The sequence below is a fragment of the Staurois parvus genome, unplaced genomic scaffold (assembly GCF_062004578.1).
Source record: "Staurois parvus isolate SC_StPar_1 unplaced genomic scaffold, SC_StPar_1.0 ptg000183l, whole genome shotgun sequence".
Lineage (NCBI taxonomy): Eukaryota > Metazoa > Chordata > Amphibia > Anura > Ranidae > Staurois > Staurois parvus.
In genome coordinates this window covers 311,249-338,817 of record NW_028317979.1, presented here as the reverse complement: position 1 = coordinate 338,817, position 27,569 = coordinate 311,249, and the positions used below count along the sequence as shown (strand labels likewise).

The following is a 27,569-nucleotide window of genomic DNA, read 5'->3' as shown; positions in this document are numbered from 1 at the left end:
TAAGGGCTGACACATCTTCGTTTGGGAAGTAGAGGTGGACTGTGGATGATGCCTGAACAAAGATGTGCTGGCTAGTACAGGGCAACACAGTGGCTAAATGGTTATCACTTCCGCCTGGCAGTACTAGGGTTGCTGGTTCGAATCCCAACCACGGCACCACCTGCCTGGAGTTTGCATGTTCTCCCTGTGCCTGCGTGGGTTTCATCCAGGTACTCCGATCTCCTCCCAAACTCCAAAGACATGCTGGTAGGTTAATTGGATCCTGTCTAAATTGGCCCTAGTATGTGTATGTATGAATGTGAGTTAGGGACCTTAGATTGTACACCCCTTGAGGGTTAGGGATTGATGTGAATGTACAATATATATGTAAAGAGCTGCGTAAATTGACAGTGCTATATAAGTACCTGAAATAAATAATAAATAGTACAGTGAGAAAGAAGGATAAAAGCATTGTCTGAAGGAGTACGCTTGCATGTTAATTCCTATGCATATACTTGAAGTGAATTTCTGGATTACACCTAACTAGCCTTTATAATTGTCACCTCCCCCCTCCTAACACCTGTGCTACCTAACCTGTGTAAGAATGATATATAGACAGTACTTGCCTATTGTCAGGCCCCTCCAGCCTAGTCACATGATCTGGATCCACTCTGTCAGCCAGCATGGCTGCAGGGAAGAGGAGGGAGCACTGACAACAGATGGTTCATTGAAGCCTATGGGTGATGTTCCAGGCTTTACTAGCTGTTGCCAGAGTTCTTTCTCCTCTCCCCTGCAACAGCCACTGGCTGACATGGGATCAAACAATATATCTGATTCTAGGTCTGATTCTAGTTACCAGTTTAAAGTGATTCTAAAGGCTTATTTGTTGTTTAGAAAAAATAATGTCAATACTTACCTGCTGTGTGCAGTGATTTTGCACAGAGCAGCCCGGATCCTCTTTTTCTTGGGTCCCCCGCCTGTGCTCCTGGCCTCTCCATCCTGTCGGGTGCCCCCACATCAAGCAGCTTGCTATGGGGGCACCCGCTGCTTCCTTTATCCATTCACACACTGAGCCGCAGCTCGGCCCCATCCCTCTCTCTTCTCCTTGGCTCACTGGCTGTGGTTGATAGCAGTGGGTGCCAATGGCTCCCACTTCTGTCTCAGCCAATGAGGAGAGAGAGTCCCGGGATAGCCAAGTCTCCAGTGCACATCGCTGGATCGAGAGGGGGTTTAGGTGTGTATTGGGGGGGCTGGTGGGGATGCTGCACAAAGGTTTTTTTGCCTTCATGCATAGAATGTAAGAAGGTAAAAAACCTTGAGCCTTTACAACCACTTTAAGGCTAGGTTCACACTTGTGGGGGTGCGGGAATCGCACCTTATCCCCACACTTAAAACCACCCGCAGCCAAAACGCACTGCTCTTTACAGATTTACTGGGCTACCATTCATTCTTAATGGCACCCCTGTGAGAGTATGGGAACTGCCTGGAAATCGTATGGTGCAAAAACACTATGCAATTTTTCCCTGCTACTGTATTTTACAAATGGTACAGGAACCATTTTTCCTGCATTAAACGCAGGCAAAGCGTTGGCTGCCTTGTTCTCGCAAACGCAACTTGCAGAGCTGCAAAGGTAGGAACCTATCTTCAAAGGATTCAATGTCCTGCCCCTTTAATCTAGAAAGCATCTTTAAGTAGCAGTATTATATTGAGAAACCTTTGAATATATAAGCTGCCTGCTCATACCTTTTTATAGTTGTAGACTTTTCTGAGTGGTGCACGTGATTTTCATATCTGTGTATCAAAATGCTAGATGAATATAGAAGTATATTGAACCATTTGTCCCAGTGCTCCCGTTTTGGTGTTCATGTGAATTTAGCCTAGGGAATACATTCAGTGACCTGTGCCCCTCAGTAAAACACGTGGAAATTCTTTTGTTCTGAGCCTCCATGCTCACTGGGCGTTTCAATAATGCTGGTAACGTTAGCTGTGTAAAGTCACATTAAAAACGTGAGTTTATCAGCGTTTTTGGATTAGCATTTAGCGGTGTTTTACCGTGTGGTTTTTTTGTTTTGTTTTTTTTAGGAGGTTTTGTTTTGGTTTTACTTTTTTTGGTAAAAAAGTCTAAAAAACACTGGATTACCGCAATTTACCACATTTTGGTGCGTCTTTCAGCGTTAGAGTATTTTTACAGCTAAAAAACTGCCCTAGAAACCCACTAGTTCTGGGGGGGGGGGATTTCCCAGCCAAAAACGCTGATTACACTGTGTGTGTGCACATAGGATAACATGCTGGGGAGTTTATTGGCTGTAGAAAAAAAAATGTCAAAAGCCAAAAACATCAGCTGTAAAAAAGTCTAGTGTGCATGAGGACTCTCTGTTCTGTACCAGTCATTTCCCAATGTAACCTTGTAATTGTAGATTTTGTACGCAGTTGGTGGGTATTGCTTAAACCAGAGATAAACACAAAGATGTAATATATTACCAATTCTCAGATGTGGTGGTTGCATTAATTGCCTTTTTTCACCTGTGTGTGCTTTAGGTGCATCAAGCGCTTGGGTGTTTATTAATTTCATTGCTCAGAGTGTTACTTTATTCTGGACATTGAAATACAAAAAAAAGGCTCAAGCTTGTCTAGCGCTTCGATGCATTTAGGTGCGTTTTGGAATTTTTTTCAGCCAAAATGCTCTTCTCTTAAATGCACAAATGATGCTTTTTTTTGCTTCTAAATGCCCCGCCTCTAAACTCCTTTTAATGCCTATTTTGCATTGACACATAGGCTAACATGGATGGGGCCTTTAGAAGCAGAAAAAAACCCCTACCAAACTCCTGTAAAACAGGCGTTTTTGAGCTGCAGTGTGCATGAGGCCTAAAAGAAGTGCACAAAGCAACCTTTTCATTCATGTCTGCACAGCAGCACAGTGACATGCGGTGCCTACCTGTGCAGTAAAATGCAGCTCACTACACTTCACCTCCAAGCTGCGTTGCAGAGCGATTGAAGGATATAGAAAAATGTATTTCTATGTGCCCTAGAGGTGACTGGCATTTATCCAGGGCGGAAAAACAGCAGTCACCGCACCGTATTTGAACAAGCCCTAACAGACAAAGCTGCCTAGCAAAAAATGAAAATCAAAAGTTTGCTATTCGTTTTACTTTATGTTAACTTTAAGAGTCATGTGTTTAACCGCTTTCCACCCGCCATATAAGGAAATGACCGGAGAGCGGTGGTTCTCTCGTTCTGGGAGGATGTCTTATGATGTCCTCCCACTGTAACCGCGCATGTGGTGATCATGGTGCACTGTGTCCCTGAGACACAGCGAATCACCGTTCAGTGGAAAGAGCCGATGACATCGGCTCTGTCATGTGATCAGCTGTGTCCAATCACAGCTGATCGCATGTAAACGAGCAAATGCTGGTTATCGGCAGTCCTCTCCTCGGCAGCCCCATCAGTGCCACCTGTCAGTGCCCATCAATGCCACCTGCCAGTGCCCATCTGAGCTGCCTTTCAGTGCCACCTATCAGTGCCAGTCAGTGCTGCCTATCAGTGCCATATGAGTGCTGCCTTTCACTGCCCATCAGTGTTGCCTGTCAATGCCCATCAGTGCTGCCTATCAGTGCAGCTTATCACTGCAGCCTCAGTAGCACACATCAGTAATGGAGAAAAATTGCTTACTTACAAAATTTTATAACAGAAACTAAGAACATTTTTTTTTTTTTTTTTTCAAAATTTTCAGTTGTTTTTAGTTTGTTTACTAAAAAATAAAAAACCCAGAGGTGATTAAATACCACCAGAAGAAAGTTCTATCTGTCTCAAAAAAATGATACAAATTTCATATGAGTACAGTGTTGCATGACCGCGCAATTGTCATTCAAATTGCAACAGTGCTGAAAGTTGAAAATTGGCCTGGGCAGGAAGGGGGTAAAAGTGCCCGGTAGGCAAGTGGTTAAAGAAAGATTTGAAATGCAGCTTAATGCATGCATATATATGTGTAATATAGTGTTTATTATTTTCTTTTGGAAATGTAATATGGTTTTGGCATTTTTAGATAGTGCTGGACATATTACAGATATATCTCAAGAAATTAGAATATCATCAAAAAGTTAATTCAATTCAGAAAGTGAAACTCATATATTACAGTTGCAAGAAAAAGTATGTGAACCCCTTGGGACTACGTGGAGTTTTGCATGAATTGGGCATAAAATGTGCTCTGAACGTCATCTAAGTCACAACAATAGAAGAACACAGTCTGCTGAACATAATACTACACAAACATTAGATGTTGCCATGGTTTAATTGCACATTACATGTAAACATTTCACAGTGCAGGGAGGAAAAAGTATGTGAACCTTTGGACTTAATAACTGGTTGACCCTCCTTTGGCAGCAATCACCTCAACCAAACGTATCCTGTAGTTGCAGATCAGACCTGCACAACGACCTGGAGTAATTTTGGACCACTCCTCTTCACAAAACTGTTTCAGTGTAGCAATATTCTTGGGATGTCTGGTGTGAATCGCTCTCTTAAGGTCATGTCACAGCATTTCAATCGAGTTGAGGTCAGGACTCTGACTGGGCCACTCCAGAAGGCGTATTCTGTGCTGTTGCAGCCATTGTTTTGTTGAATTACTTGTATGCTTTGGGTCATTGTCCTGTTGCATCACCCATCCTCTGCAGAGCTTCAGTTGGCGGACAGATGGTCGTACGTTTTCCTGCAAAATGTCTTGATAAACTCTGGAATTCATTTTCCCATCAATGACAACAATCCGTCCAGGCCCTGAGGCAGCAAAGCAGCCCCAAACCATGATGCTCCCTCCGCCATGTTTTACAGTGGGGATGAGGTTTTGATGTTGGTGTGCTGTGCCTTTTTTTTCTCCACACATAGTGTTGTGTGTTCTTCCCAAACAACTCAATCTTGGTTTCATCTGTCCACAGTATATTTTGCCAGTAGTGCTGTGGAACATCCAGGTGCTCTTTTGCAAACTTCAAATGTGCTGCAATATTCTTTTTGGACAGCTTCCTCCGTGGTGTCCTCCCATGTACTCCATTCTTGTTTAATGTTTTCCTTATTGTAGATGTGTCAACAAAAATGTTAGCATGTGCCAGAGATTTCTGTAGGTCTTTAGCTGACACTCTGGGATTCTTCTTTACCTCATGCAGCATTCTGCGCTGTGCTCTTGCAGTCATTTTTACAGGACGACCACGCCTAGGGAGAGTAGCAACAGTGCTAAACTTTCTCCATTTGTAGACAGTCTGTCTTACCGTGGACACATGAACATCAAGGCTTTTGGAGCTACTTTTGTAACCCTTTCCAGCTTCATGCAAGTCAACAATTCTTGATCGTAGGTCTTCTGAGAGCTCTTTTCTGCGAGGCATGGTTCACATCAGACAGTGCTTCTTGAAACCAGTAAACCCAAAACAGGTGTGTGTTTTTTAAGGGCAGGACAGCTGTCAGCAACACATCCAATATCATGACACTGCTTGGAGTCAAGGTTGGCTCACTCCTGGCTCCAATTAGCTCTGGGAGAAGTCATTAAGCTATTGCCTCACATACTTTTTCCTCCCTGCACTGTGAATGTTTACATGTTTTATGTGCAATTAAATAATGGCAACATCTAATGTTTGTGTAGTATTATGTTCAGCAGACTGTTCTTCTATTGTTGTGACTTAGATGACTTTCAGAACACATTTTATGTCCAATTCATGCAAAACTCCACGTAATCCCAAGGGGTTCACATACATTTTCTTGCAACTGTATATAGATTCATTATACACAAAGTGATCTCTTTCACGTATTTCTTTCTTTTTCATTTTGATGATTATGGCTTACAGCTAGTGAAAACCCAACATTCAGTAAATCAGAAAATTAGAATATTACATAAGACCAATAAAAAAAGGACTTTTAATATAGAAATGTTGGTTTACTGAAAAGGTCACGGTCAGGGCTCCTTTTTGCATGAATTACTGCATCAATGCGGTGTGGCATGGAGGCGATTAGCCTGTGGCACTGCTGAGGTGTTTTGGAATCCCAGATTGTTTTGATAGCGGCCTTCAGCTCATCTACATTGTTGGGTCTGGTGTCTCTCATCTTCCTCTTGGCAACACCCCACAGATTCTCTATTGGGTTTAGGTCATGCAAGTTTGCTGGCCAGTCAAGCACAGTGATACCATGGCCATTAAACCAGGTATTGGTACTTGGCAGTGTGGACAGGTGCCAAGTCCTGCTGGAAAATGAAATCCGCATCTCCATAAAGCTGGTCAGCAGCGGGAAGCATCAAGTGCTTTAGAATTTCCTGGTAGAGGGCTGCGCTGACTTTGAACTTAAAACACAGTGGACAAACACCAGCAGATGACATGGCTCCCCAAATCATCACTGACTGTGGAAACCTCACACTGGACCTCATGCAGCTTGGATTCGGTGCCTCTCCACTCTTCAGACTCTGGGACCTGAGGAACCTAGCGGAAGGTCTGCTGTAATATCCTCTCATGACAGGCCAGAAGTGACTGGGCAGTCTGAGCCGCTGCGTCTATCTGGAATTGTGGCTACTACTGGGGCTTCTGCCTCAGCATATGTAACCAAAGAAGATCTTGCTTCAGCCTTAGCTGGTTTAGAAGATCAGATCATCGGGATGATTGCATCAGTTTCTCAAGGGACTAAGAAGCGGGATAGATCCCCGTCACTAGAACCACCAATCCTGGAGCAGGAATGGTTGGAGCCTGAGGATGAGGAAGAACTGTAGGAAAGTTAGGCAGTAGAATTTCTGTCTGAGGAGTCACAGCCTGAGGAGAAGCAGAAGGTTTCTGCCTCCCAGTCTCCGAGATTTTTAGTTCAAGATCTCAGTGATATGGTCATAAGCTTCTATCAGGCTACCTCTGATAGAAGCCTATGAGGTTACTTATTCTTCCCTGGTCTCTTTGAAGCCTCCACAGAGCACTCAGGCCATTCCAGTGCATTATATTCTGGAGCAAATTGTGTACGCTGACAGGGATCACCCAGATAGGGTATTTGTTGCACCATGTCCTGTGGATAACATGCATTTTTCACTAGGGGGGAGGGTAGTCTTCCTGTCAGAACACAGTAGCTCAGTGGGGGGAGATCGCCACACTAACATCACTTAGTACGGCGACCCCTCATTATTAGTATTTTTTTTCCCTTCAGCCCACTGGGTTGAACAAAAAAAAAAACAACTTCCATGTGTACCTTGCATTAAATTGATTGAAGGAGCAACAGTTTATTAAGATCTTCCCTCCTGTCATGAAGTTTTCACTGTTAGATTGACAACACAGTGTAATGCAGCAGAGTTTGCGTGGCTCACTGTGTTGCCCCTCCACTTCCCAGTTCAGGGCTCCATTCACACCTAGTGTAACTGCGTTTTGGCATGTTTGCGATTACCCTACATGCAACAATCGCACAAAGGAAGAGTGAGCTTTTTTTTCTTTTTAAATTGCATCACACTACATTACGTGCCAATCAGTTGCCACGTGTTGTGGTGCAATTTAGCAGGCATGCATTGACTGGTGTATTAAAAATGAATGGCACTGCAGGGGACCTGTCAGAACATAGTGTGTTTGCAGTACTGTGTGTGATATTTCACACATCTCCTCATCACTTGAGTGTGAGTGGAGCCTAATTCCTGCTGTGGAGTGCTATTACCATCACAGATTCACATACTTATTCTAGTTTTATCAAGTTTTGCTTATTATGCGAACAAATTATATAAAATATTGTTCTGAGTTTAAACGACAAAATATAAGAATTCAATTCATGTAAGCTGTGCCAGAATAATATGTGCTATTCTAACACAAATAAATCAACCAAACAAACATAAATTAAGAGAACAGCTGAAATACTCAATAAGCCAATAAACAAATCACCTTAGTAAAAAAAACTACAAAAAGTAGTGTAAAAATAGAACTTTTATGATTTTTGTTATTGTGGATTGATGGCACTGATGTATGCTTTTTGCGAAGGTTATTACTTGTTTATTGAGTATATAATATAGCAGGGGTTAAAATTTTGAGTTCAGACCTACTAGCCGGTCACAAAACTTACTCGCCACCAGTTGCCCCACCCAACCTTGCCCAGGTCTGCCCCCTTAAGGCTTATGAAATTACATTTTTCTTTAGAATAAATAGTCCGAAATATAACACTGTAATGTGTATCCCAGCTCCCCTGTACTCCAGTATAGTGATATGACATGTATACAGTAATCATAGTAATGTATATCCCAGCTCCCCTGTACTCCATTATAGTGATCTGACATGTATACAGTAATCATAGTAATGTATATCCCAGCTCCCCTGTACTCCATTATATTGATATGACATGTATACAGTAATGTATATCCCAGCTCCCCTGTACTCCATTATAGTGATATGACATGTATACAGTAATGTATATCCCAGCTCCCCTGTACTCCATTATAGTGATATGACATGTATACAGTAATCATTACTGTATACATGTCATCACTATAATGGAGTACAGGGGAGCTGGGATATACATTACTATGATTACTGTATACATGTCATATCACTATAATGGAGTACAGGGGAGCTGGGATATACATTACTGAGTAATGTATTTCCCAGCTCCCCTGTACTCCATTATAGTGATAGGACATGTTGTATACAGTACTTACTGTCCCCCCCGAGTCCCCCGCGGCAGTGGAGATGGTGTCTCCTCTCAGCGTAGGAGAGCGGACCTCTCCTGCACCTGTCCCGTCGGCGGCGTTGCCGCAGAAGCCGGAAATCGGAATTTGTAAACCGGAACTCGGCGCTTTGTAAACTCAAACAATGAGGCTAGGAGCGCAGGTGCAGTCGCTCCAAGCTTTATCTATGCTCGCCACAGAGGAATTTCTCCTCGCATTTGGCAAGCGGGCGAGTAGCTTTTTCAAGCCCTGTATTATAGTTTATTATGCAACTGAATTAAATTGTGTATTTATAACAGCCTGGAGCTTAAAGTGGTATTAAACATAAAAACAAACCTTTTATTATTTGACAGCTTACCATGTCTTAGATGTGGTGGGTGCATTACAGGGTGGATAAAAATCAATGATTTTTTTTTAAAAAATCTAAAAAATCGGATTTTTTTTTATTTAAAAAGGATTTTTTTTATTTAAATCGGATTTTTTTTATTTAAATCAGATTTTTTTTAAATAAAATGCTTTTTGAGGAAAATATATTACCATCCAACGGTTATTCCATCATAAAATAAAGATTAGTATTTTAATTATGTAGAATAAGGCTGTATATGTTTAATTTTTTTGGTAAATAAATTCCATTAATCCATTCACAATGTCATGCTCTTCCAGAGGTTTTTGTAAGATTATTGGGCAGTTTCTCTGCCTACAAGATGTTATCACAGATGCTTGGTTTACTTTTCCAGTTCTCAAAACTGAATTTGACTCAGTGGAGATCACATGCCTCTTCTTCACAGCAAAAATGTTATAACATGAACAGAGTTAAGAAAAAGACCTTCATCCTAACTTCTACAAACCTATGAATACAGAATCAACCCCTTCAGTGCTAAGTTTCAAGAAGTTCAGTGAATAGAATAGAAACAATATTTTTCTGATTGTTTGGAGTGGAATAGATCTGCACAAGAATAAAGTGAAGCTAAGTGTGAGGAGGAAGGGGCTGACAGTCTAAGTTTCTTAAAATATACCGTATTTGCCGGCGTATAAGACGACTTTTCAACCCGTGAAAATCTTTTGAAAAGTCGGGGGTCGTCTTATACGCCGGCATACGGCGAGCCGGTGTCAGGGCGGCACTTTTTCGAGGGGCGGCGCCACCCCCCCTCCTCCTCCAACAGACACCAAGTACAGGGGTGGGCAGAGGGTCTGCTGTACCTTACCTGGCTCCGGTCCCGGTCCCACGACGATCCGGTCCAGGAAGCGCGGCTGCTCCTTCTTTCAGTTCGGCCGCTTGATGGTCCCGCCGCCCGCTCGGCTCCGCCTCCTCACCGGTGATTAGGAGCCAGCACTGGAAAGGCACACAGGCGACCAATCACCGGCGAGGAGGCGGAGCCGAACGGCCCCGCGAAAATCAAGCGGCCGAACTGAAAGAAGGAACAGCCGCTCCTCTCCCCCACTGACACTAACGATGGAGCACTATTCCTCCTCCACACTGACACCAATGATGGGGCACTATTCCTCCCCCACTGACACCAATGATGGGGCACTTTTCTCCCCACTGATACCAATGATGGGGCACTATTCCTCCCCCACTGACACCAATGATGGGGCACTATTCCTCCCCCACTGACACCAATGATGGGGCACTATTCCTCCCCCACTAACACCAACGATGGGGCACTATTCCTCCTCCCCACTGACACCAATGATGGGGCACTATTCCTCCCCCACTGACACCAATGATGGGGCACTATTCTCCCCACTGACACCAATGATGGGGCACTATTCTCCCCACTGACACCAATGATGGGGCACTATTCCTCCCCCACTGACACCAACGATAGGGCACTATTCCTCCTCCCCACTGATACCAACGATGGGGCACTATTCCTCCTCCCCACTGACACCAACGATGGGGCACTATTCCTTCCACTGATACCAATGATGGGGCGCTATTCCTCCCACTGACACCAATGATGGGGCGCAATTCCTGCCACTGACACCAATGATGGGGCACTATTCCTTCCACTGATACCAATGATGGGGTGCTATTCCTCCCACTGATACCAATGATGGGGCGCTATTCCTCCCACTGACACCAATGATGGGGCACTATTCCTTCCACTGACACCAATGATGGGGCACTATTCCTCCCACTGACAACAATGATGGGGCTCTATTCCTCCCACTGACACCAATGATGGGGCACTATTCCTCCCACTGACTAATGATGGGGCACTATTCCTCCCACTGACACTAATGATGGGACACTATTCCTCACACACTGACACTAATGATGGGGCACCATCATTGGTGTCAGTGGGAGGAATAGTGTCCCATCATTGGTATCAGTGGGAGGAATACCGCCCCATCATTGGTATCAGTGGGAGGAATAGTGCCCCATCATTGGTGTCAGTGGATGAAATAGTGCCCCATCATTAGTGTCAGTGGGAGGAATAGTGCCCCGTCATTGGTATCAGTGGGAAGAATAGTGCCTCATCATTGGTGTCAGAGCGAGGAATCGTGCCCCGTCATTGGTATCAGTGGGAGGAATAGTGCCCCATCATTGGTGTCAGAGCGAGGAATCGTGCCCCATCATTGGTGTCAGTGGGAGGAATACCACCCCATCATTGGAATACCATACTGAAATACCATACCATATTGAAATCAAATCTGATGTTTTTTCATTTTTATTTGGTGTGCGTTGGAAGGGGGGTAGTCTTATACGGCGAGTATAGCTCAAACCCTATATTTTAACAGGAAAAGTAGGGGGTCGTTTTATACGCCCAGTCGTCTTATACGCCGGCAAATATGGTATATATTTTGTTTAGCCAAATTAGTTAACAAACATGGATGTTTGTTTAAGCAAATAACATATGCTGTAATGTTATTGTTTCAGTTGAATAAATCTATTTAAATTGTTATTAACCATTTCAATACCGTGCAATTTTACCCCCTTCCTGCCCAGGCCATTTTTCAGGTTTCAGCGCTCTCACACTTTGAATGACAATTGCGCGGTCATACAACACTGTACCCAAACTAAAATTTTATCATTTTCTTCACACAACTAGAGCTTTCTTTTGGTGGTATTTAATCACCGCTGGGGTTTTTATTTTTTGCTAAATTAACAAAAAAAGACCAAAAATTTTGAAAAAAAACCCACATTTTTCTTTGTTTCTGTTATAAAAGTTTACAAATAAATGATTGTTCTTCATAAATTTAGGCCGAGATGTATTCTGCTACATGTCTTTGGTGAAAATAACCCAAATTAGGATGTATTTTTTAGTTTGTAGGAAAGTTATGGAGTTCACAAACTATGGTATAGATCTGAAAATTGATCAATCCTGAAGTACTGACAGCCAATCTAATTTCTTGAGGTCCAAGAATGTCAGAATAGTACAGATATCCCCAAATGACCCCTTTTTGCAGAGTAGACAGTCCGACGTACTTCATAAGAGGCATGGCGAGTTTTTTGAAGTTGTATTTTTTTGTCATTAATTTTTCGGAAAATGAAAAAATTAAAAAAATTATTTTCACTATTTTTTTTTTACATACTGTCACCAGTGCAGTACAGCGTCATCATATAACTGGCATGGCGGTGAACAGGGACACTGACTGGTGACAGTATGAAAAAAAAATATATATATATTTTTTTTATTTTTTTATTATTTTTAATTTTTTATTACATTTTTTTTAATTTTTTTTTTAAGATTTTCTTTTCATATTTTACTATGACCAAAGTAGTACAATGTTACCATAGTAACATTGTACTACTTTGGGGAAGTGATCAGTATTTTTTTTTTTTTTTTTACTCAATTTGCTTATAGCAAAGAATTACTTTGCTATAAGCAAGCATTTACCTGAATGAAATCGATTCATTCAGCTTTTTTTTTTTTTTTGTGCTTAGCTGTGATTTGGTCACAGCTAATCACATGTGATTTGGTCACAGCTAATCACATGACATGTGCATGTGATTAGCTGTGACCATTCACAGCTAGGCACTAGTATACAATGGATGGCATGAATGAAGCCATCCATTGTATACAACTGTCATGTGACCTGCTGTGATTGGTCACAGCAGGTCACATGGTACCAGCAACGGGAGCTGGTACTCAGATCTGTCATCGGCCGTGTCCGAGGTGCACGGCCGGTGACAGATCGTGCTGCTGCGCTGCTCTGCATTAGTGCAAACTGCGCATGTGCGGGAGTACGCCAAATGGCGTGCACCTGGAATGCAGCAACACATTTGAAGCCGCCAAATGGCCATTGGCCGGGCGGCTAATGGTTAAGGTAATGATTATTTTTCTCCTTCCTAAGTACAACAGAAAAGTTGTCCAAATATGAATGATTAACCTATTAAACTGGGGATAAAAAAACTAATATGAAAAGTTGTTATTCTAAAAATCTTCATCTACTTGCATATTAAAGTTATACCAGCAAGAATTAGTCTTTGTAGAAAACTATGATTTAAATCAAGCCTTACTGACTAGTGATTTAAATCGTGATTTAAATCAGTTTGATTTAAATCAGTTTGATTTAAATCAAATCCACCCTGGTGCATTAGTTTTCTTTTTTAAGGCTTTCTTTCCTTTATTTTTATCTGGTGATCCTGCCAGTAAGTCTGTTCTTTTTCAGCAGAACAAGCTGTCCTGCAGATAAGAACAGTTAGAGGGCTGAGACAAACCATTTAACAGCAACAAGTGCTTACAGTGATCAGCTTTTATTTATCCATGTAAAACCTTTATCCTAAAAGAAAAAATGTTGCTTTGGCTTCAATTTATTAGTGTATTTAAATCTGCTAGTGCATCTAACACTTCCCTCCCCCCAGATTAACAGTGTCATTGTCCACAGATGTCTCTGTTGCTCCTTCATACAGCGTGTAGGCACCCTAATACAGGAAGGGTGTTACTGGTTTTGATTTTGGGTGTAATACTGCTTTAAATTTAATGCTGGCCATGTACATTGTAGTTTCCAGGCAGTTTCATCCAGCTTTTGAGTGTAAGAATGACCGAATAGAACAAGGCAACTAACTGCCAACAGTTCCCTAGAAACATCTAGCAATAGGCTGATTTAGTATATATAAATCAAGCCATTTACTATATATATTTGGCCTATTAAGGGCTATTATGTACCTACACATAATTGTGGTGGCAAGAATGTGGCTGGGTCTAGGCTCTAATATTTGTCCCTAACTGCAGGTATTCTCGCCAGTGTTTGCACATAATCACTCACATGAAGGAGGCCTAAATTTGATCTAAAAGTGGATGAAATTGACTGACAGTTGCTGTTTGAAGCGAGACCTGAAACTGCTGACCTCAGAGACTCTGGTAGCTGAATTTTCTCTACATTTTCTTTCCCAACACTCTCACATGCTAGTTACACATCAGTAGGAGTGAAAACTGAATATCCTATTTCTATAGACAGGGTGAATCATTTGTGTGACTACAAGTGTATTCTGTAATCTGGAGTTAAATAATAACACTTAGGTGTGTAAGACATTGGCGTGGAAAGGGGGTTATACGAGTTCACAAGACTGGAAAGAAAGGGCTTGGAAAGCCCAAGAGGTGTTTGTCATCAGTAATGGCAACATTCCAGCCTAATGTTGTGCTTTTAGCACTAATTGCCTCTATTACTAGTCTGGAAGTATTTTCAACTAAGTAGCAGTATGCTCCCAAGAAGGTCTCTCCTTGAACAACATTGCAGTGGTCTGAATCTAGGCCAAAGACCCCAAAAATGTGTATAATTTGGCGGATGGAGTTGCTTGAGGTGATGGAGTTAAAACCCTATTTACTCTAGTAATCCATACAAATCCGGGCTTCCTGTTGCACTGGATCATGCGAGGAGCACCTTGGCTATGGTCATACAGTTTCTGCTGAAGGGGGGCTTTGAGGAGTCTCTTCCATATTTTTCACAGCTCTGGGTTCCCTTAAATCGGAGCTGCACCCAAAAAGTCCCCCGCTCCATGTTAAGGATTGGCACCTTTTGGAGAGCGAATTTGTCAGGTACCTCTTCCCACTTCCACTGCAATCTATGCTGAAGATGTTGCATAGTGTTAAACTGGCCTCAATGCATGTTTACACTCATACTGTCAGTGTTCAGTGCACAGTGACCTGACTTGTGATTTCTTACTGACAGGTTTTATGGACTTGGAACATGTGATCAGCAAAAAAATGGATCTAAAGAGGAAGGCGGAGGTAAATATCTTTTTCCTACCTGCTGAACCTAAACATCCCACGTATCAGCTACTTCACTGCTTGGCTGCATTATCTATTGTATCATTGCACACTGGTGAAAAAATACCTGAAGTGGAGACTGCTGGTACATACTAATGTTTGGGAATGCACTGAACCTCACCAAAACAGCACCAAGTTGCCAACAACACCCTTTTCCTGTATCAAGAAAAATATTAAAATAATAGCAAAATAAAATCTGTAGGAAAGGAAAATGTCTGTATTGGCAATCTGTCCAAATACATATTTCGATTTGTCTGGTGCAAGTTCAGAAATAAACATACAGTATCTCACAGAAGTACACCCCTCACATTTTTGTAAATATTTATTCTATCTTTTCATGTGACAACAATGAAGAAATGACACTTTGCTACAATGTAAAGTAGTGAGTGTACAACTTGTATAACAGTGTAAATTTGCTGTCCCCTCAAAATATCTCAACACACAGCCATTAATGTCTAAACCGCTGGCAGCAAAAGTGAGTACGCCCCTAAGTAAAAATGTCTAAATTGTCCCAATTAGCCATTTTCCCTCCCCGGTGTCATGTGACTCATTATCGTTACAAGGTCTCAGGTGTGAATGGGGAGCAGGTGTGTTAAATTTGGTGTTATCACTCTCACTCTCATACTGGTCACTGGAAGTTCAACATGGCGCCTCATGGCAAAGAACTCTGAGGATCTGAAAAAAAAGAATTGTTGCTCTACATCAGTGTTTCTCAACTCCAGTCCTCATGGACCCTCAACAGGTCATGTTTTCAGGATTTCCCTCAGATGAAACAGCTGTGGTAATTACTAAGGCAGTGAAACTGATCAAATCACCTGTGCAAAATAATGGAAATCCTGAAAACATGACCTGTTGGGGGTCCATGAGGACTGGAGTTGAGAAACACTGCTCTACATAAAGATGACATAGGCTATAAGAAGATTGCAAAGATCCTGAAACTGAGCTGCAGCACGGTGGCCAAGACCATACAGCGGTCAGAACAGGCCTCGCCATGGTCAACCAAAGAAGTTGAGTGCTCAGCGTCATATCCAGAGGTTGTCTTTGGGAAATAGACGTATGAGTGCTGCCAGCATTGCTGCAGATTTTGAAGAGGTGGGGGGTCAGCCTGTCAGTGCTCAGACCATATGCCACACACTGCATCAAATTGGTCTGCATGGCTGTCGTCCCAGAAGGAAGTCTTTTCTAAAGATGATGCACAAGAAAGCCCGCAAACTGTTTCCTGAAGACAAGCAGACTAAGGACGTGGATTAGGACCCATGTCCTGTTCTCTGATGAGACCAAGATAAACTTATTTGGTTCAGATGGTGTCAAGCGTGTGTGGCAGCAACCAAGTGAGGAGTACAAAGACAAGTCCGTCTTGCCTACAGTCAATCGTGGTGGGAGTGTCATGGTCTGGGTCTGCATGAGTGCTGCTGGAACTGGGGAACTACAGTTCATTGAGAGAACCATGAATGCCAACATGTACTGTGACATACTGAAGCAGAGCATGATCTCCTCCCTTCAGAGACTGGGCCACAGGGCAGTATTCCAGCATAACGAACCCAAACACAACTCCAAGATGACCACTGCCTTGCTAAAGAAGCTGAGGGTAAAGGTGATGGACTGGCCAAGCATGTCTCCAGACCTAAACCCTATTGAGCATCTGTGGGTCATCCTCAAATGGAATGTGGAAGAGCGCAAGGTCTCTAACATCCACCAGCTCTGTGATGTCATCATGGATGAGTGGAAGAGGACTCCAGTGGCGACCTGTGAAGCTCTGGTGAACTCCATGCCCAAGAGGGTTAAGGCAGTGCTGGAAAATAATGGTGGCCACACAAAATATTGACACTTTGGGCCCAATTTGGACATTTTCACTTAGGGGTGTACTCACGTTTGTTGCCAGCGGTTTAGACATTAATGGCTGTGTTGAGTTATTTTGAAGGGATAGCAAATTGACACTGTTATACAAGCTGTACACTCACTACATTACATTGTAGCAAAGTGTCATTTCTTCATTGTTGTCACATGAAAAGATATAATAAAATATTTACAAAAATGTGAGGGGTGTACTCACTTCTGAGAGATACTGTAGTTGTTAAAGGGTAGGGCCACCATTTAGGAGATAATGCAGTTCTATGTGGGGTATAGCAAGCTAAGTTTGATTTTTCTATATGCCTTCCATGTTCCTAACAGCAACATCCCTTTACGATAACACCCAACGGTTCCTGGGAATTTTTGGGTGTCCTTGCCCATCTTTTTAGCACATCCTGTTGCATTTCAATAATCTAAAATCCAACAAGGATAGTGGAGAACAGCTCATATCGGGTACGATACATGTGCAGACCCAGAAACTCATCATTGAGGTCTCCTCATCTTAGGAGTTCTCGAGAAATACAGTAAACTATTTTGACTCTCCAGGATCTACTTAGAAGTGTAATCTCAATTTTAGGGCCACTAAGCTTTTTTATTTTTTATATATATATATTTATTATCTCCTATATATGAAACAAAAATACATCTCTGTACATTTGAAGTGTTTCCTTCTACCCTATAGCTTTTAAAGAGTGAGTTAATGAAGGAAGTGGACATTCATTTCAATGAGTTTGTAAACAACTTGATTGAAGAGTCAACAGCTCTTGAAGCCTCCACTGCAGCCACTAACTTCTACCCTGGAAATGGCGAAAAAGATGTCCACAAAGGAAGGTAATAAAGAATAAACTACTGGATTTCATTATTTTACTCACTTTGATAGAATGTTATATTTGCCTTACTGTAACCTGAAAAAATACTTTTTGTATTGTACAGAGCAAGGAAGGGATATAACCTCTGTTGGGATTTTATGTGCAGTCTCTGTCCCATCTTTGGAGTTCGCTTTAGTAAAATAGGGAGGGCTTAAGACCCCGTCCGGCTGTTGGTACAGTTTGTGGTCTTCTGTCTCCATGACAACCACACAAATATTGCTTCTGATCGTTCAATATTTACTTGAACATGGTGCCTACCGTAAAGAATAATGAGCCCATACTGTGGGTTTCGTTGTATAGTAACTTGGCCTACTCATTTGCTGTTAATAATTATGTCTTGGCAGACCTCTGTCTACAGGTCCCCGTGGCACTCTAGTGCTTCCTTTTGCAGTAGGCCTATTTTATGTGAACATTTGCAATAATAAAGTGATATAAAAATATCATTGTAGTAATACCTTTGTTTTATATGTGTATGTGTGGTTGCCGTTGTAAAAGATATGCCAAGGAAAAGACACAGATTGTATGCTATGCGTACATACAGTGAAGGAAATAAACATTTGATCCCCTGCTGATTTTGAATGTTTGCCTACTCACAAAGAAATGATCATTCTAAAAATCGAATAGTAGGTGTATTGTAACACGATAGACAGAATAGCAGCAAAAAATTCAAAAGAAATGCATGTCTGACAAATTATGCAGTGATTTGCATGTTCATGAGGGAAATAAGTATTTGATCCCCTTCACAAAACATCACTTAGTACTTGGTGACAAATCCTTTGTTGGCAATCACAGAGGTCAGACGTTTCCTGTAGTTGGCCACCAGGTTTGTGCACATCTCAGGAGGGATTTTGGCCCACTCCTCTTGGCAGTCCTCCAAGTCATTAAGGTTTGGTGGCTGACGTTTGGCAACTCGAACTTTCAGCTCCCTCCACAGATTTTCAATCGGATTAAGGTCTGGAGACTGGCTAGGCCACTCCAGGACCTTAATGTGCTTCTTCTTGAGCCACTCCTTTGTTGCCTTGGCCGTGTGTTTTGAGTCATTGTCATGCTGGAACACCCATCCACAACCCATTTTCAATGCCCTGGCTGAGGGAAGAAGATTCTCACCCAAGATTTGATGGTACATTCCCCCGTCCATCGTCCTTTTGATGCGGTGCAGTTGCCCGGTCCCCTTAGCAGAAAAACACCCCCAAAGCAGAATGTTTCCACCTCCATGTTTGACAGTTGGGATGGTGTTCTTGGGGTCATAGGCAGCATTCCTCCTCCTCCAAACATGACGAGTTGAGTTGATGCCAAAGAGCTCCATTTTGGTCTCATTTGACCACAACACTTTCAACCAGTCCTCCTCTGCATCATTCAGATGTTCAATGGCAAACTTCAGACGGGCCTGGACATGTGCTTTCTTGAGCAGAGGGACCTTGCAGGCACTGCAGGATTTCAGTCGTTGTCGGCATAGTGTGTTCAATTGTTTTCTTGATGACTGTGGTCCCAGCTGCCTGGAGATCATTGACAAGATCCTCACGTGTAGTTCTGGGATGAATCCTCACTGTTCTCATGATCATTGACACTCCACGAGGTGAGATCTTGCATGGTGTACCAGACCTAGGGAGACTGACAGTTGTTTTGTGTTTCTTCCATTTGCGAATGATTGCACCAACTGTTGTCACCTTATCACCAAGCTGCTTGGCGATAGTTTTGTAGCCCAGTCCAGCCTTATGTAGGTCTACAGTCTTGTCCCTGACATCCTTGGACATCTCTTTGGTCTTTGCCATGGTAGAGAGTTTGGAATCTGATTGTTTGATTGCTCCTGTGGACAGGTGTCTTTTATACAGGTAACAAAATGAGTAAGGTTAGTAAAAATTTTAATGGATTTCCTTTATAAATGAAGTGCGTACCTGCCTAATGATATACAGTCCTTTTTGTAATAATAATGAACCTTTTTGTACATAATATATGTTCTCTGAGCCTGTATTACTTTGTGTAGCATTGCTGCTGTGCATAGAACAGTAATAACACAAAATCTTATTTTTCCTTAGGTCACTGGCCAGACCCCCACCTGAGCATGGGAAGCTGTTTATGTCAAGACGTTCTCTACTAGAGTAAGTGATAACCTTCCTATTGGATTACATAATAATCTGTGTTGCAGGTTATTGCCCAGGGGCATTGTAAACAAATATGTTTTATATCTGTTTGCTTAATAAATCATTAAATCTCTATGTAGGAAAAACTAAAATAACACACATATATACAGTATATTATACCATTATTTGTTGTGGTTTAACCATTTGCACTTGACTATTTTGTTTTTCTGTAGTGAGCTCTTTGAAGTCAATCATTTTCGGACTATCTACCACATGTTCATTGCCCTCCTCATCCTCTTCATCCTCAGCACACTGGTAGTGGATGGAATTGACAAGGGCAGGTGAGTGTCCTAATAAAGAATGTGCTTTCTTAGGACGGTTTATAGTGCTGGATTTGCTCTTTATCAACAAAATTATCCATTATTTATAATGCAACAACATATTCTACAATGCTATACATTAAGGCTACTTTCACACTGAGGAGTTTTTGAAGCGCTTTTGTGTTAAAAAAAGCACCTGATAAGCTCAAGAAAAATTATTCCCTATTCATGTTTATGTATTTTTTCACACTGAGGCATTGCGCTTCTATTGCGGTGTAAAAACGCCTGCTTACAGCATCTTTGGAGCACATTTGTGCAGTTTAGAAAAAAAAACGCCCCGAAACCGCCTCTTTCCATTGAAATCAATCGAAAATGCCTGAAAAATGCCTCTGGGAAGCGTTTTTTGTGCAGTTTTTAAGCCAGGTGACCTTTTAAACGCTCAGTTTAGAAAAAGCGTGGGCAAAACGTGGCAAAAATGCATACATGTTTTTGCAGAGGATCAGTGTGAAAGTAGCCTTAATAATGTAGTGGTACAAGTTACAGTCCCCAGATAAAACTGGTAATGAGACATGGTACAGGAGAAGAGGGCTCTGCTTGTGAGAATATACAATACAAGAAGTGAAGAAACGGGCATAATAGGTAAATAAGCCCCCTCCCTCAATCCCCTTGAACACCTGTGTGGGTTTCTTTTTTTTTTGGAGACTCAGTAGAGCAGATCTGATAATTGAGACAACAGGGATACTGCTAACCTCTGACATGAAATCATTTGATTAGATTGCAGAGCACAGTGCTAACTTATTTTTATTATGTTGTACTTTTATTTTGCAGAAAATATGCAGACAAAAATGTCCCTTTAACAGTACATTGGTGTCAGGGAGTTTTTTTTGTTTTTCTTTTGTTTTTTTTTGTAACATTTTTATAACCATTGAGAGAGAAATCAGTTACAGTATGTGTATTAATCAGATTTTGCCTTGCAAAAGACTTCTTTCTATGGGCTATCACGCATTTCTCTGGCTAAGCCTGATTTCACAGTTACTCTGCAGTGGCCTTAGCCAAATGTCCTTCATGCAGTCTATGAAAGTGCAAGCCTTTTCCATTAATAGCATGACAGACCTTGACTGTTTCATTTTTCATTCTGATAACAATAGGATTTAATAAAAGGCAATGATATTATATCATATACAGACTTTGTACTGTTAAAATAGTAAATAGAATGTGTATATAGAATTCCTAAAGCCAGACTCACAATTAACCATTTAGTGCAGTTGTATACTCCTTTACAAAATAAATGTATTTTTCCATATATCTAGCATCAATCTATTCTGATCTCTGCCTCCTGTCATCTTCTGCACAGCAGCAATGACACTGGAAGAGTTATGGACAGCACTAAGGGCCAGCTGGACTCCGCTGTAAGCGTAGGTGCTGACAGGAGGAGAGAATGGAATGGGCAGAGTAGAAGACTTTGGGTTCTAACATAAAATGCTAACGCCTGTTAGATTTTAGACAATCTAGGTGAAGCTGTTTGTAGAATTTGTTATAATTCTTTTTTTGTGGCCTTTGTCTTTTAGACTTGTCCTGGAGTTTGATCTCTTGGAATACGCCTTTGGCAAATTCCCAATTGTTTTCTCTACATGGATATGCATGTTCTTGAGCACATTGATCATTCCATATGTACTTTTCTCAATGTGGGCCCAGGGATACAAGACCTCTTCTCATCGCAAACTCCGCACTTTGTTTTATGGATCCCTGTATATGACATTCCAGATGGGTCTTGGCTTCTGTCCAGCATACATAGTCCTGCAGCACAACTTGCCCCCAGCATCCCGGTTTGTTGTCATTTTGGAACAGGTAATTTAGTTTACTACAACTTAATGTATTGATTATTTGATTCTTGGGTCCTTTGCACTGAGATTTCTCTTTTGTGGATTTCCTTTTCCCTTGTTCTTGCCCTCCTGCAGGTGTAGCAAAAGTGTTTTTTCTTTTGGCCCATACATCTATATCTTAAATCATGTGCGACAATCAAATGTTTCATTTAAAATTATACTATAATTCTCTACCTATCCTATTCTAAACCGTGATTGTACAGATTTTAGCATAATAAAGTAGCTGTCATTTGTAACACATCATTTGTGGCTGTTTATACCTCCTCACATGTTTGTTAAAGCAAGCCTATGCTTTTGCTGATGCAAAAAAATCTCTTTAATGCCCCCCATCCAGGAGAACATGTTCACTATTTCTTCACTCTCCACCTGGAGCACAAAAATTACCAAGTATGTGGCAGCACTGGGACTTGATGATTGGCCCCAAGGATGCCACCTGGAGACAAGTAAAGTCCTTACTAACCCCAACTAGAGTGACTTGCAGCTTACCCAGGACTTCCTTCCCTTTCTCCCATTGGGTGAACGGAGAAGCAGGAGAGCATGTTGTAAACCTCGAAGAGGTTTTTAATGTATACTATGTATTTTTTACTCTTGTAACCTAGTTTTGACTACAATTTCATGTCTCACTTTAGGAGTAATATGGGGGCTGGAATTGCTGACCTCCTCGTAGGAATGCTAGTTGCCTGTCTGTCATACAGCTAGCTGCCGGGTTTTCAGTACTGACCCATAGCAAAGAGCAGCTACTAAAGTCAGAGGCCTGATCTGCATGCTTGATTCAGACAATTGACGGGAAAGGTATTGAAACCAGAGCATCATCATGACAGCCAGGCAATAAGCATTTTCAGAAAGTGGTCAATAGTAGCTGCCGAAAATTTTTCTCATGACACATTTCTTTCAAAGGTCTAATACAGTAAAAGAGGTATTAGGAGGTTAACTTACTTCTAATGTTGTCTTCTCAGATTCGGCTGATAATGAAAGCGCATTCATTCGTAAGAGAAAATATCACTCGGATCTTCTCTTTTGCCAAGGAGAAGACATGTGAGTAATAAGTTATCCAGTGTCTACAGTTGGATATATTTTCCTGCTCTTCTTACAGCTTGGTAAAAAGATAAACTTGGTTCACCTACCATCTAATTCCCCGAACACATGATCAGAAAATCAGATGACAAAAATCGCTTTCAGAGAGATCGTACAATAGTCTGATCGTTAGTACACAGCTTTCATCAGCCTATTACGACAGTTCAATGCAACAATATCCGAAGGAACAAGCATGAAAGATTTTCTTGTACGATAACAGGATGAATGATTTTTGTTTAATCAGTAAAGCATACGTCTGAGAAAATCAAGAGACCAAGACCACGCATGCTCAAATGAAAGACTACATTACAATACATCACTTCTGAAGTTGTATTCTGTTGTATGAGAATTTTTGTAACTTTAGTAACCTCTTCATTTTCAATATGAGGCGAGCATGGAACATAAAACAATAAGTTGTCCGATTATCTGATTTTGTGTACTAGGCATAAAGTTAGAGACCTTCTTATCCTGCTTTTCTGACAGTTTGATAACAGAAAAAAAGAAAAAAAAATTAAAAAGAAAAGAAACAAAAGATTAAAGATTGCCCTAGGTGACCAGTCAGGGTATATCTCTGGGGAATTAAACAAATAATCAGATTGGTCACCATAAACGCCTCTCTTTATTGTAGATGCTTCCTTTCAACATTTCAGAGTTTGATGAGTAAAGTCAAATATAAAAAAGTATTTTGGCAAACATTTGTTCAACAAATCCAGTAGTAAACATTCACATTTTAGTTTTAAACATTTGCTTTATAATTGTTATACAAATTCCCAAAGCTCTGTAGCAGTTTTCAGTCTCGTGTGGTCCCCGAATTAATCAGTGCAATGTTTTCTTAGATTACCCTGCTCCAGGTGTTGATATCCTTCCGCAGGAGGTACACAACAGACAGGGCCTTGGGTTACCAGGAAGCATTAGTATGACAATTAGAGGGAGGAATTGTGGATAGGTTAAGCTGGCCATGCACTATACATTCTGATTGTATATTACAAAAATGTAATAGGAGGATACAGTCCAAACAGCAATCTATTCAGTTTGTATCAAAGGCAGCACCTTGCATTAAATAGTTGATGGTAGTCTAAAGGAGATTGTACAATCAGATTGTAAAATGTTTGGTCACCCCTAGGATTACAGGGAGAGATAATGGGGGAGTTCATGTTAGAGATACAGGGAGGGTTGGTTTAAAGGTCAGTGTTAGGGTTACAGAGAAGAGTAATGTTTTAGGGTTACACAAAGGGTTATTGCAAAGGGACCTTGGGGTAACTAGGAAAGGCTGGTATGATTGGGGGCCTTGGAGTAACCGATACTGGAAAGGTTGGGGTTATAGGGATGCGTAGTGATATGGTTAGGATTACAGGGAGGGTTAGTGGGAAATTACATGTTCTATGTAGAGGTAGCGCTAGTTTGCAAGGAAGCATAATGGAGGGATTAGTGTTGTGGTAGAACATTGCACTGTTTGTCAAAATGAGCGCACTAAAATGCCAGGTATTCATATTTAGCCTTTAGAGTCATGGCATTTGACATGTCTGAGTTATATGCTTTGTATGGAGAACAGCTTTTCTAACCTGGGTTGACCAGTACAGGGTCTGTGTAAATTTATTTATTTTTTCTCTCTCCAATTTAGCTATTGCTCCAGTCCCACAAGTTACACAATACCTGTATTTCCTGTTTGCTCCGACTCTGATCTACAGAGACAACTATCCAAGGTAGATTTCTCAACTTTGTTCTGCACTCTGTGACCTTTGTCTAAAAGTAACACAGGTGACCCTTGTGTGCTAACTTTTACCTACAAATAACAAGCCATTTTGTATTGAGATGTTCACTGTTGTCTATTCAGTGTCTTTATATCAATGACATAGGTTTTATACTATGTACTAAGTATATAGCATTGTTCATATACATGTATTAAGCTTAATTTTTGCTTTTTGCATTATAGGAATCCATCCATAAGGTGGGGCTATGTTGCAACCAAATTTCTTCAGGTAAATGGTTTTCTGTATTAAATCAGAAATGAACTGGAAAAAAATATCTTTCCATTAAATGGTAGCGGTAATAAAATGACTTGAGTTCACAATTTGTTTTGCTGGGAAAGCTGCACAACATTGTACAAATTGCCTGTAACTTGTTTGTCACCTGTACGGTGTGTGCATTTTTCTCTGTATCAGTAGTATGCCGGAATGAGTTCTTGATGCCAGGGGGATGTGAGCAGTCATTCCATCGGCATCAGGAGTTCCCAAGATAAAACAGAACAGTTTTCAGCTGTTCCTGCACAGGCACCATGCGCAGTCATGAGAATTCACTGACCTGCAAGTAATGGGCAGATGCTATTCTAGGAAAAGGACATTGCAGCGCAAACCATTTAAAAATACAGGATTAGGACCTCTTTAAAGGCTAACTTTATTGGGGACTGTGCAAACTTTTGTTTTATTAAAATATTTCTTTCAGATCCAGCTTTGAATTGTATTCTTGCAGTAGACTTTTTACCGAGTGACTGGATTCAGTTCTGCTGTACACAGGCAAAGAAATGCTCATCTCCTTTTTTGCCTTCTGTATAGTTACATGGAAAGCCATCACTCAACCCCCAGCTTTCATGTGTCTCAAAGGTTTTTTTTTTCTGAGCCAGCTGATGGGGAAAATTTGGGTATTGTGGTTCATTCGTTTTAAATCCTTAGTGCGGTATAGGAGCAGTGTTATTAATCAAGTTACATATGGTAGTGCAACAGTGTAACCGTCAGCAGAACAAAAGTGGATAACTGCTAGTATATTGGGAAAGGGTTTCCATGTCCAATTAAATTCCCCTTTTTTATCATGAGAAAAATGTTGTGATTTCTTTAGTTTTATTAAGGGAGTTTGATCCAAGTTGTCATCTGTGTTTATTAAAGTTGATTGTGAGTATGAAATTCCAGAAAAAATGTTTGATAGCCACTGTTGTTCTTGCATTGAGTTTATTAAAGACATAGGTATTCTAGATGTAGTTTTATGATCTTTCTTGTGTAAGAGGGTTAATTAGATACTGGGGTTTATACTGGCCACAGTATAAACCCAGGCAATTCAAACTAAGCATATGAGGAAGATCTTAGGAAATTCATTCATAAGCAGAGGGTACCTTTCCTTCACTAAAAATAGCTGTGAAAAATGATCAGACAGCTAAAGTTTAATATGCAGATAATGGCATCCTCCTTGGTCTCCCTAATTTAGAGATACAGATGACCTCATTGACATCATTTATCATTAGAGTAGTGTGAAATCTTCCTAGTTGAGACACCAATAAGAATCGGACTGATGTTTCAACCCTTCCCAGCTCTATTAAAAACTTAAAATAGGCATCTGTGTTTTTTTTTGGGGGGGGGGTTTGATATATATATATATATATATATATATATATATATATATATATATATATATATATATATATATATATATATATACACACATACACACACACACACACACCACATGATTGCCGTCTTATTTAATATAGCATTTTTTTTTAACTAGCTGCCAGAAGACGCAGTTTGTGTGTTCATGTACAGTATATGTTTGGAAATAAACAGAAACATACTGTATGCATGCAAGTCTTTCTAACAATAATAGGGCTCTCAGTTTTACAATGCTGCGCTGTCCCAAATTGCTGCCTCTTTATTTTAGAATGGGTACTACTGAATATTTACAGCTAGCTGGAAATACTCAGTCATTTTATGTATGTATTTGGTAAATGCACTCTGGACCTACATATCACACAGGTATCCGAGTTAAATTTGTTTTGTCATTGACATCTTTGCCTTTAATCATCTTTTTTATTTAGGTGCTTGGCTGCCTCTTCTATGCTTACTATGTCTTTGTCCGACTCTGCATTCCACTTTTCCACAACATGAGCCAGGAGCCTTTTAGCCTGAAGGTCCTTGTCCTCTGTATTTTCAACTCTATCCTGCCAGGTATGTTTCAGCCACCTTTTACATTTTTGCACTTAATTGTATTGTTTGTGTAATTTTCTTGTATTATTCTTGCTTATTTTAAATAAAGTAAAAAAAATATGTAAAGTGCAGTAACCCAATAGCAATCAGTTTTCCTGTCTGTGATCTCTCTTCAGTAAACTGCCGTGAGTTACAAAATTGTGTACATCATTGCTTTCTGCTATACTGTGCTGTTTAAAGTTTTTGTCAATATCCAAAAGCATAAATGTAATTCACTGCAGCTTACTAGTGCTTAGATGTGGTGGCTGCAACTGTTTTCTTCAGAGCAGCACTGTCATTCTAGGCCAAGGACTAAAGAACACCTAATAATAATAATAACACCTCCCACTTTCATTTCAGTTACAGAGTGGAAAGGTGTTCTGTAGCTCACAGAAGATGAGCTGGGAAGGATGCTAGCCTTGAGATTTTAGTTCACTGCAGTATTAGCGGGAACTGAAAATATTTTTTTTTTATATGCAGGAAGTGTACTGAAATGACTGAAAAAAAGGAAACTAGGGCAGCCATTGCATCTAAAGACTGGCAAGCTGCGATATGTTACATTTTTGTTATTGGGTTTAGATATACTCTAAAAAACAACAATCAACTATAGTAAGCTAAGAGCAGGGTGATTGATATAAGTACCCCTGGTATTGTCATAATTGTGTCCTAAATTGAAATCACCGACATGTGGAAAAAATTT

General features: G+C 40.9%; 1 protein-coding gene across 2 annotated transcripts in view; it reads left to right on the top strand.

Moving 5' to 3' along the window:
• The window catches only part of SOAT1 (sterol O-acyltransferase 1), a 76,435-nt gene that overhangs the window by 31,587 nt on the left and 17,279 nt on the right, over positions 1-27,569 (top strand). For both annotated transcript variants that reach the window (XM_089677265.1, XM_089677264.1), the window contains exons 3-11: positions 14,744-14,802; positions 17,375-17,523; positions 19,598-19,660; positions 19,876-19,983; positions 21,531-21,810; positions 22,802-22,880; positions 24,541-24,622; positions 24,853-24,898; positions 26,722-26,851. In XM_089677265.1, coding sequence (XP_089533391.1) covers positions 14,744-14,802; positions 17,375-17,523; positions 19,598-19,660; positions 19,876-19,983; positions 21,531-21,810; positions 22,802-22,880; positions 24,541-24,622; positions 24,853-24,898; positions 26,722-26,851 — 996 coding nt within the window. The remainder of the gene's footprint in view (positions 1-14,743; positions 14,803-17,374; positions 17,524-19,597; positions 19,661-19,875; positions 19,984-21,530; positions 21,811-22,801; positions 22,881-24,540; positions 24,623-24,852; positions 24,899-26,721; positions 26,852-27,569) is intronic.